Source organism: Antennarius striatus, chromosome 1 (assembly GCF_040054535.1).
Source record: "Antennarius striatus isolate MH-2024 chromosome 1, ASM4005453v1, whole genome shotgun sequence".
Classification (NCBI taxonomy): Eukaryota; Metazoa; Chordata; class Actinopteri; order Lophiiformes; family Antennariidae; genus Antennarius; species Antennarius striatus.
In genome coordinates, this window is record NC_090776.1 from 1,688,991 (window position 1) to 1,700,663 (window position 11,673).

At 48.5% G+C, this 11,673-nt stretch overlaps 1 protein-coding gene across 1 annotated transcript in view; it reads right to left on the reverse strand.

The window, feature by feature from the left end:
• Nucleotides 1-475: 475 nt before the first annotated feature.
• Nucleotides 476-11,673, reverse strand: part of LOC137607588 (EMILIN-1-A-like) — a 12,623-nt gene continuing 1,425 nt past the window's right edge. The window contains exons 2-14 of the mRNA XM_068333503.1: nt 9,665-9,790; nt 8,263-8,828; nt 7,828-8,084; nt 7,527-7,700; nt 6,435-7,445; nt 5,532-5,850; nt 4,318-4,536; nt 4,012-4,239; nt 3,641-3,832; nt 2,793-2,900; nt 2,483-2,500; nt 2,116-2,250; nt 476-2,023 (exon numbers count right to left, since the gene is read on the reverse strand). Coding sequence (XP_068189604.1) covers nt 1,701-2,023; nt 2,116-2,250; nt 2,483-2,500; nt 2,793-2,900; nt 3,641-3,832; nt 4,012-4,239; nt 4,318-4,536; nt 5,532-5,850; nt 6,435-7,445; nt 7,527-7,700; nt 7,828-8,084; nt 8,263-8,828; nt 9,665-9,790 — 3,676 coding nt within the window. The 3' untranslated portion in view covers nt 476-1,700. The remainder of the gene's footprint in view (nt 2,024-2,115; nt 2,251-2,482; nt 2,501-2,792; nt 2,901-3,640; nt 3,833-4,011; nt 4,240-4,317; nt 4,537-5,531; nt 5,851-6,434; nt 7,446-7,526; nt 7,701-7,827; nt 8,085-8,262; nt 8,829-9,664; nt 9,791-11,673) is intronic.

Here is an 11,673-nt window from a genome sequence, read left to right on the forward strand (position 1 = left end):
AGGTTAGATCTCACCGGCGCTGGAGAGGTAAACCAGAACTGGACTTCCTGGCTGAGTCCAATCTGAGTCCCAAAAGACGATAACTCCGCGTCGTTCCCCTAGACATGATTTTTGAACTGTTCACACGATGAAAGGATTATTTCTTTTATTAACTAAGTAGCTGCAGATTGTCCAACTCTTCTCCGGACTTACCTGGTTGTCTCCTGAAAAAAGTTTGGGGTGCACCTTGACAGGTGTGTCTGGACACCCTCTATACTTACTGGTCAGAAGAAAAATTACCCTTGGATAACAGGGAATACATACATTTTCTTGTATGTATCTTTCTTTCATTTTGATTATTCCGCTATTCTTTCGGTACAAATACGTCGACTCCGGTTACGGGGAACAAGCCCTCTTTGTGCGTACAAACCTTTTTACTGGAGCTAAGGAAAGTGAAGTTCGTGAGTTCACATGTGAAGAAGGATAAGTCATGTGATTTCATGTGCCGTGGTTTGTTTCCACACGTTTAATCCGCATTTTAAAAAAAAAACGTAAATTACATATTATCACTTTTGATAGTGTAAATTTCACACGTGAGACTCTGAGCAGCTTCCTCTGCTGAAGCGGCGCTGAAAGCATATTGTGTTACTACAGAAAACTTTACGTATTGTTTGCGTTTAAAAGTGAAATGTTCTCATCTGTGTGACATCCACAGACGAAGGCTCGGAATTAACTTAAGTCTGCTTAGAAGCAGGAAGAGGCTTCAGTATGCTTCAGTATGTTGCAGCTCTTCTTCCATCATTGAACGTTCGTTGACGCTACGTCTGTTTCCACCTTCGTCTTTTCAGCGAGGACGACGGGAATAAACCTCATTATATCAGGAACAGGAAATACATTCTGCTTTCATACAACAGAGCCAAACATCTGTTCGTCATCATATTTAAAATCTTGTCACCCGTTGCCATAACAACACATGCCAAGCCAGAGGCTGGAGTCGAGGTCAGTCATGAGCGTTCATCTGTCTCCTTGGTTGTTCAGGACATACATCAACGTGCGACAGTCACATGATTGGCAAATGTTCTTGATCTTCAGGCAACGGAACTCCACGATCTCCTCTGTAGAACTTCCCTCAGGATAAACCAGAATAGAATCGTTGGTTCTATTTCTGTTCAGACTTGAAGAGATACAGGAGGATATTTGTTCATACTGTGACTGCACTAATCTCTGTGGCCAGGTGGGGTCGCCATTGCTTCACCAGTTGATCCTGGTTGTGGGACATGCCATCTAAGTGCAGTTCTGCAGTCACGTCGGGATTAGAGACAAGAAAAGTGATGTTGGGTCGTCAAGTGACAGAAACAGGCTGAGGTCACGCCTCCACTCCGATACTCCTAAAGTCATTCAAGACATATGTTCTGGATTTAGAACACCCGAAGAACGGCAACTGTTAGTCCACGAAAGTCAAGGTGAGTTTTCCTGGGAACAATTTCAAAAGCCTACTTTTGGGTTAAACGACCTCCGTTTTTGTGGAACAGTCTTGTCTTTAGAACGCAGATTGCACATGTTTGTATAAAACAGTTATTTGTATGAAAGAACCATAAAAAGTTGGATTTAAGAAGAGACGCAGTGCCCTCAAGATGTTCTGCCGTCGGTGTTGGGTCACCATTGAAGGAGGAAGTGACGTCATCATTTGCGTTGCAGCTTCCTGTGGGTTCGTCAGGTCCTCACATGTCTTCGTACAGCAGCATGCCGTTGAAGATGGTGAGCGGCTCCACCGAGTGGGCAAGTTTGCCCATCACCAGATCAATGCAGACCGTGTCCCGGGTCTGCAGAGGCAGGATGATGTTGAAGACGGCCAGGGACCCCGGGGGGCTCTTCGCCTCGGCCACGGGGTTGTTCTCCAGACCTTCGGGCTGGTAGCCACCAGAGTCCACCCGGGCCATACCGTAGTTTGACTTGGACAGAACCGCTTCGATTTTCTCGTTCTTATGACCCGTCAGGATGGCACTGAAGAAGTAAAACCCATCTATGGGGGCGGTAAAGATGCCTGAAGACACACATTCAGTGGGTCAAAGGTAATGATTAAACCAGTGATCAGTAACAAAACTACCCACTGAGACAATGCCGCCCCTGATGCACCTGTTCTGGAGTCGTAGAAGTCTCCGTCATTGACGAAGACCTTATCAAAGACGATGGTTCCAGGTCTCTCCATGGGAACGGTGAGCGCGGCGGAGAACGACAGTTTGGGTACGTGAGCATCAACGCCAGGTAGACCTGAGAACACAAATGTCAGTGGAGGGTCCAGGTACGGAGGTTCACGCCGTCGAGGCGGTGGAGGAAGAAGGACTCTGGTCCAGACGGCCTCAGGCTCCGACGACAAGAGTCCTCTCTTCACGGAGTTCTTAGACTATGTGTGTGTGTTACCATGGTCACAGTATTTGTTTACTTTGTGTGATGATGTGTCATCAGCTTTCTGTCTTCATACTGATATCTGAAAAGCATTTACCTGGTTCTCCTTTGGGACCTGCAAGAAACCAGAGAACAGTCAGTGAACAGATAGGAACCGGTCTGGGTTTGTGACACCGGTAACGGTACCTCCAACCTGATTACAAACTTTTCTCAAGAAGTTCATTCAGTTTCCTGACCCTAACCCCCTAACCATTTCAGGTTCACTACACGATACCCTACCACCACGGACTAGGCCCCAACTCGCTGAAGCCCTGTCTGCTCCTGCATCAGCCAGCCTCGGCTATCTTTGGCCAAGTAAACTCAAACTCAAGTGTTAAGTCACGTTTTACCACGTCTGCGTTTCATACCGGGCATTCCTCGTGCTCCACTTTCACCGTGTCGTCCTGGATGTCCTGGAGGACCTCGAGGGCCAGGTAGCCCAATCATGCCTTTCTCTCCTGGGGGTCCAGGCAGGCCTGTGTGAAACGAGAATTGATTTAAACGACCAATGAATCTAAAGGAACTCCGTCTATGTCAGTCAGAGAAGGAACAAGTATCCAGTCTTTGTTTGGTTTCAGGAACCGTGGCTCTACACGGATCCACTTGTTTCGGACCAGAACCCATCAGGATTTAAAGGACTGCAGTTTATCAGGAAAACCTTGATGATGATGATGTCATTGCAAACAAGCCGAGCAAAGACCAACACCTTCAGAACTGTTCTCTGGTTCTGCTGCTTGAGGGCGGTCCGAGGGGTTTTTCTCTAAACCCAGACTCTTAGCCTTGGTTCTGCCCCATAGCCCGACCGTCTGGTGCTGCCCCTGGTACCCCATAGGGTAATGGGTCCCACCCCTGTAGGGGTTGGAGGGGTCGTGGCCATCTACCCCGCCAGATGAAGACTTTTCAATTGCAGACTCCAAACGGAGGGGCAGACGAAAAATACCAGAATACTTTGTAAACAGCCGTGAAAGTAAAAGATAATACTGGTGACACATTTGCAAAACCAGTTACACAATAGTTCTACTAGTGAGACACTTTCGATACTGGTGACAAACTGGTGATACTGGTGACCCACTGGTGACACACTGGTGATACTGGTAATGATGACACACTGGTCACACTGATGACACAAAGGTTATACTGCTGACACACTGGTGATGCTAGTTTCTTTGAGGATTAATTCTACCTGAATCACTACAAGCCACGGAGCCCAGCTCACCGTTTCCTTCTTGCTCATACAAATGCTGGTGGTCTTTGAGGACCTGGTTCAGGCTCGAGTTCAAGTTCTTCATCCTGGTGTAGATGTCCTCCTGGTTCTTATGAATAAAGTCCATAATGTATCCGTGCTGGACCACTGAGTCATTCAGTCCAGAAACATGCGTCCACAGACCGGACATTCGCTGGTTCAGTCCTGGATCGGTGACACAAAAGCACACTTTCAAATCCTGGATCTGTCCTTCACAACTTTCAATCACAAATTCTGATGTTGGAGAAGCAACCGTGACGGACATATAACAGAACGTCCAGCAGCTGGACCTGTTCTCACAGTAAGTCTGGTTCCTGCACAGAACTTTTCACGAGGAAACTTACCTTCCTTGGTCTTGAGAACGGAGTCGGAGACTCCCTCCAACTTGGACAGTCTCTTCTCCAGTCCTTCTCCAGACCTCTTGCAGTCGGCCACCTCCACCAACAGCGTGTTCTTGAAGTGCCGGACATCCCTGTCCATCCCATCCAGACGGTCCCGGCTGTCCTCCACGTGCTCCCTCACATCCTGCTGGATTTTGTCCAGCTCGGAGATGATCTTGTCTTTGGTGTTTCCTGTCAGTGGTCACGGGATGAATGAATGAAGGAACCATGAAGGACTGAAAGCAGAGTCTGCATCGGAGTTGTGCTCACCAAGGTCGTTGATGACGCTGCCGTGTTTTTGCACCGTGTGTTCGAGTCCCTTCAGGGTGTCGTTGATGGAGCTGAAGGTGAGGATGACCTCCGACAGTTCGCCCTGCAGCGACTTCAGCTGGTTGTTGTTGACGGAGCCTCCGATCACACTGTGGCCATCTAAAGGCTTTTCGGCATCCAACCCAGGACCGCGTCCGCCGTCACCACCCGAACCACCACCTAGTTTAGTGTGCACACAACATGATCATCTGCACGCAAATAAGGACTGTGAAGGCATCTTAAACTTGCAAGTCTTCAAAAAACTGTAAACAAATATTTATGAACAAAGTGAAAACAGAAAAGTAAAAAGGTCCAAGTTCACAGGTCCAGTCTGGTAAATTCACAGGAGGCGGAGTCAGATATGAAGCTGAGAGAAAGGGGGGTGTTCACGCTCATGCCTGACTCGCCTCCTTATCCACCAGCCTGTTCAGGCTCAGTGACTCCAGCTCCAGCCCAAGAGACAGCACCACCTGCTGGAGATACCGAGGGATTACAAGCCAGACCACCAGGAGTCCAAATACGACCAACAGCAAGGGCAATAAATCCTGAGGTACGGGGGGCAGATGGCTGGGATGAGCCAAGAGGAAAAAAGGTTGACTTCCAGCTGATTTCCCAACAGCTGGAAAAAGTGATGAAGAACAACAGACTCCCCCCAACCCTACCCCCACCCCCACCCCGACCCCGGTGAAGCTGATCCTGTCTCCTTGAGATACTGCAGGAACCCAAACTTGACTTCCACTTGACGAGAACACTTGGTCATGAAGGGATCAGGTAACGCCCAACCAATACATCATCGATACGCCATCAATCAGCCACCAGTCTCCCGGATGACTGTGACACAAGCAGCAGCGTAGCAGTAAGAAGGAGTGGGTGCAAAAACAGTAAACAGAGAGATACCAAGGAACACCCCCATGATGAAACGAGGACATCACTCCACAAACTTCCAAGAACTGCCGGGTCGACAGGACAGAGGTGAAGTAGTTCCTGACTGTAGGATGAAGATTTGACCCCAAGTTTCAATTATTTGTTTGACTGCTTTTCATACTCAATATTTCACAAATCATGTCTGCAATAAGGAGGTCGACTAATCAGAGGGAAAGAAAGACTCTGGACCAACGTGGACCTGGATGGAAAGACAGAGACAGAAAGGCAGACAGACGGGCAGACAGGCAGACCTGGGACCGTGTCCGGGCTGCTTCCACATCGGCCAATGCAGCTCCTGACGTCGTCTCTTAAGAGGCGAATTTCATCCTCCAGGTGCGAACACACGTGGAAGCAGCGGTCTCTCCCCGAACTTGGACTGATGTGGCCCTCTATAGGTCCCAGTGCATCTTGGGAGTTATTCTTTATCTTCAGAATCTCATCTTGCACCTTCCCACACCTCCCGCAGTCCTGTCCCAGCAGCTCCACCTCCGTCACGATGCGGTTGAAGTGTTCTCCGTGGTCTTTGGTCAGAGCCTTGATTTTACCGACGTCATGACTCAAGTCCACCACCTGATGGGGAACAGTTAGCATTCAGAAAGACCACATTCAGCAACAATGTGACACCTACTTTGATTTGATTCTGTACTTGTGTGGTTTTCCACATCCAGTGACCTTGAAACTCTCCTTGTAGTCTAGCCTATAACTCCAGTGGGTCATCTGTGGTGCCCCAACGACCCTGGTCATATGGTGTGTTGGGTAATTAAACCCGGCGCCGCCCATTTTACTTCGTCCAAAACAAAAACCTTGACCGCACCTTATGAACGGAGCTAGGTCTCGTTCATGCATGTCTAGTCTGGTTCAAGAGTTCTAAGAGCATAAAGGTCATTGAAGGTGGGAAACGATCCCAGTATTCTGCTTCAGCCTAGACCTGTGGTTGTAGACCTACTGGGGAAACCCCAAAATCATGTTTACCATGATATTGGTAAAGTGCTAAGGTGCATTCAGTTCATCTACATTGACCTAGTCTTGGTCGGTTTAGTCTGTAAGTAACAGACTACCCAATCCACTCTCCTAAAAGACAACAAACAGAACCCAAATGTTTCATCTAGAGGTGTGTATCCCATAATTGTATTCTTTGTTCAGTTTCATCTCACCTTATTGAGAAGTGAGTCTCCAGAGACCGACAGGTTCTTAAGTCGAGTACTGAAGTGTCGGATCTGATCCTCGTTGGCGACCACTCGCCACTCCAGTGACTTCTCCGTCCCGTCCTGTCTTCCTCCTCCCGTTCCAGGCAATCCGCCTCGAGAACCTCCTGCCGTAGGTCCTTCTTCATCTTCACCTGCTCCTGTTGTAGGTCCTCCTGCATCTCCACTTGCTCCTGGTTTAGGACCTCCTGCCTCTCCACCTGCTCCCCCTGTAGGTCCTGTCTCTCCACTGGTTCCTCCTTTGGGTCCTTTCCCTCCACTCGTTCCCCATCTTCCCCCACTGTCCACCCAATCGCCAGTAGATGTACTACCTCCTTCGGATACTGGACAGCGGCACTGATCCAATCTCCGCGTCAGAACAGAGGTGTTGTTCTCCAGCTTAGATAGTCTCTTTTCATTGTCGCCCACTCTGGTCTTTACCAGCCCCACGTCTAGCTCAACGTCAGCTATCCTGAAGGCCTGATCATCAAACCAGTCCAGGAACACGGTCCTGTGATCCCCCAGTTCTCGGTGGAAGTACTCTTTGAGGTTCTTCTCCAGGTGTGAGCAGCTCTGTTCGGTCCTTTGAATCGTGTTGTTGATGTGGCGCTCCAGGTCTCTGAGCCGAATGTTTAATTTACCCTCCAAGACCCCAACATCCGTTCCACCTTCTGTGAATCCAAAACCACCTCCCCCACCTTGGACGACACCATTCCCGTATGTGGTGCTGAGCTCCTTATCCAGGCGGTTCTGGAGAACATCTAAATCATCCGAGACCAAGCTGATCTTGCGCTCTGCGTCGGTGATGGAGGTTTGGAGGTCGCTGATGGTGTCACAGCATCCTTGGGAGCGCAACACCTCCCGCCGGACTCCATCCAGACCCTGACGAAAGCGAACCTCCATGGCGTTCAGCTGTTTCTCCAGAGCGTGGATCTTCTCACGGTCCTCCTGATGTTGTCTACGCAGGTCCTCCACGCCGGCCTGGACAGCACAGACAACGTCAACCAACTACCCACCGAGGGGTGATGGGTTCAAGGCTCCATGAGGAGGAGGCTATGATACCTGACAGGAGGAACAGGACAGCGACACCCTCTTCTCCAACTCTCGCAGGATCTCCTCCTTTAGGACGTTCAGCTTTCCTCCTGTCAGAACTCCTCCAGACGAGCCGCTATCCAAGTCGTTGCCCTTACCATTCACCAGGTGGTTGTTGATACTGACTAAGGTTTTATCGTGAGCCTGGAGAAGAAGAAAGACACCTGATTAATGCCATGAGAGTTTCATCTGCCTCCATCGTCGAAATGATGTCAATCAGGTTCTGCAGATCGGTGGTCCCCAATCCACGGTCCCTGGACTGGTGCCGGACCTGTGTGCGGTTGTCCAGCTGGTCCAGTTTGGTCTGGATGCTGTGGATCGTCTCTTTAATCTCCGGCTGAGCTGCATCAGCAGGGTTCTGTCCTCCTGACGGGGAACTGGCGCCTCCCTCAATGGACCCGGGTTTTCTGAGATCTTGCTGGACCTGGTGGTTCAAGGTGTTCAAGGTGACCTGGAGGTCCAGGAGGTTCTTGGTCAGACTCTGGATTTTACCCTCCATCTGCTTCATCTTCTCGCTCTCAGATCGTCCTGGAGAAAAAAACAACGTCAGGACGACAGTCCACTCGTAGCTGTTCACGCCGGTCGCCTGTGGGGGGCAGTGCAGCACCGTAAATATGGCATTTAACGTGTTCAGCAGGTCAAAGGTCACAGAGTAAAGATATTGGTTGTGTTCACTTTATTCACTGGGTTCTTGTTGTTGACTCACCGCTGGTCCCACCTCCCTGTCCATAGCTGGTCCCGCCTCCTTGTCCATAGTTTGTCCCGCCTCCCTGACCATAGTTTGTCCCACCTCCTTGACCATAGTTTGTCCCGCCTCCCTGTCCATGGTTTGTCCCACCTCCTTGACCATAGTTTGTCCCGCCTCCTTGACCATAGTTTGTCCCGCCTCCCTGTCCATGGTTGGTTCCACCTCCTTGACCATAGTTTGTCCCGCCTCCTTGACCATAGTTTGTCCCGCCTCCCTGTCCATGGTTGGTTCCACCTCCTTGACCATAGTTTGTCCCGCCTCCCTGTCCATGGTTGGTTCCACCTCCTTGACCATAGTTTGTCCCGCCTCCTTGACCATAGTTTGTCCCGCCTCCCTGTCCATAGCTGGTTCCGCCTCCCTGTCCTGGTCTGGGCTGAGGTTTGTTGGTGGAAACGTGACTTCCTGTTCCTCCAACTGGACCGTTGTTGCAGTTCTCTCCACTGTAACCATGGCAACACCTCCACTCCATCTCCGTCACCATCTTGTGGGCCACTTTGTACCGGGGTCTCATGTAGGTCCGGTACCTGCAGAGACATGATGGAGCAGTGATGACATCAGCTGTTACCAGCAGACCGGACCAATCAGGTGCTTCTGAGCACTCATGATATCATGAGCCTCTCATGGTTTTCTAGTGATTTCTAGAGTCCAGTATCTGTGGTGGACAGACCTTAATCCAGAGAAACGACCTCAACTAGATTTTTATGTTTAAACTGACGTCTAATCAGAACGACTGAACTCTAAACCACCTGAACCTGGATTTTATTATGGGATGTTTTAATGTCTGGAATTGTTTCTGGTCAGTCTGAGGGAATACAACTTTAGTATTTACAGTAGTAATGAGATTACTTTAGTATTTACAGTAGTAATGAGATTACTTTAGTATTTACAGTAGTAATGACATTACTTTAGTATTTACAGTAGTAATGACATTACTTTAGTATTTACAGTAGTAATGACATTACTTTAGTATTTACAGTAGTAATGACATTACTTTAGTATTTACAGTAGTAATGAGATTACTTTAGTATTTACAGTAGTAATGACATTTAAATGACCTCGGATGGGGATTAGAGATGGAAATTTAATGGACAACAATTTACGAACAATTCAACTTATGAACAACCTCTAGGAACCAGTTGTGTTCATATGTTGAGGACTTCCTGTATACACTATATTATACTTTAACATAGTATATTATAGTTTCAGACTGCAGTAATGAAGTGTGTGTGTGTGTGTGTGTGTGTGTGTGTGTGTGTGTGTGTGTGTGTGTGTGTGTGTGTGTGTGTGTGTGTGTGTGTGTGTGTGTGTGTGTGTGTGTGTGTGTGTGTGTGTGTGTGTGTGTGTGTGTGTGTGTACTCACAGCACCACGCCGTTACACTGCCCACTCCCCCAGGAGCAGGGATGATAGTCGGGCTTCACGTAGGTCTCCACTCCATCCTGAATAACACAGCTGACCGTCTTTGTCACCACGAACGCACACCAGTTCCTGTTCACACACACACACACACACACACACACACACACACACACACACACACACACACACACACACACACACACATTTTCCTTTACATCCCATTGAAAACAGCTGAGGAGTTCGGACTCTTCTCTCTCATGACGGAGGAAACCGTCTTTTTTTCCACCTTTAATGATTTTCTTATATTTTGTAATTTAACGACAAACATCTGTTTGAGTCGGGCGACGTCACAACTGAGCATGCTCAGACGTTTAACCGGACGCTCTTTCAGAACAAAGGCTTTGTGGCTCCATCTGAACTTCCCACACATATCTGATCCCCATGCGGTGCTTTTACTTTGAAACTCTTCCACATAGATTGTCGTCTTAATTTGAAGTCTGTGCCCTGCCGTCTTAGTTCCTGATTGAAAACACATGAGGCTGAAACCCAAGACCTGAATGGGGGCGACCACGACCCCCAAACACCTGCAGACCCCCTGAAGACACTTAAAGTCCAACAGGAACGTTTCAAGAAATGTTTCAATCACAAAACGAATACGAGCGCCGTCCAACAAAAAAAGATCGATTACGAAACGTAAATAAAAACTGTACGTAAGGATTTAGAAATCATTGGAACCATGTTTACGATTGAAAACAGATTTTAAAAGTCGAAAAAAAGATTTTTCATCTGTTGAAGTTTTATCTTTTAACTCCTGTCCTCTGGAACGCTTTGGGAATCGACCGGAATGGAATGCTTCCCACGATGGAAGCGTTCACCTGCACCAGTGTGGCAAGCCCCGCCCCTTCTTGGCTCCAGAAAGACTCCGCCTCTCAGCATGACGTTTTTACACTGACTTGTTGCCAGGTAACTGATGGAGCGATGATGGTGGGGTTCTAACAACTTCCTGTCTGGTCTGGTTCTAGATTTGAGAAAACCGTTGCTCCTCTGGCTCCGCCTCTTCCTCTTCCTTCCTGTTTACATCATGTTGAAACAAACAATCTCCATGGAAACCAGAAGATGGCACTGAGACGGGAGAATCAGATTCTGTTCGGTTTCTAATGAAGCGTAATGTGATCATCTGACAGCGCATCGTCCGCACACAACACACTCTTTGTGCGTGTGTGTGTGTGTGTGTGTGTGTGTGTGTGTGAATCCTGAGCGCCCGGCGTCAATGTCATGTGATGATGTCATCATCATCATCATCATGCTGATGGATGTGCAGACACACACTCTCTCTCTGTCCAGATTAACTTCCTTCTGGAATCCAGAACAACAAGAAGGAATTTTTTAATGTCTGGAGACGAACGAGATTCATCTGGAAACACAAACGTACGTACGACGTTTTAATCCGATCACATCACCAGGAGGAAGATTAAATCCACTCTGAGCTTCAAAGGAGACAATAAGAACAAAATCTTTGACTGAAATCCTTCAAAACACGAAAATTAGTTGAAAACTTTTCAGATCCTGGAGGTTGGATCCGACCGCGGGCGTGGTGAAGCACCACGACTCAACCGACACGCCGATGGAACGACACGCCCGACGCTAAAATGGACGCAATTGTTCAGTTTTGAGGAAACACCATGGCATCATTTCCTGCTTATAAACCGACACGTGGTTCTGATTGGTCGGTCCAGCAGGGGGCGGAACACAACAGACATCAAAGGCGTCAGATTCCGAGTGTTTCAGGACATTGAAGTCCAACCTCCAAAAACGTGCACTTCAGGTGACCTGGCCGGTCCCAAATTCGTCCATAGGTGTGAGTGTCTGGTGCACTGGCGTCACGCCTGGAGTGTACCCTGTGTCACGAACCAAGACCGTTAAAATAGGCTGAAGTACAGCAGAAGTAGTGGGTAATGAAGACGAACGAATGGACGAACTCAAGCGGTGGCCAGTTGGATAACGACTTCTTA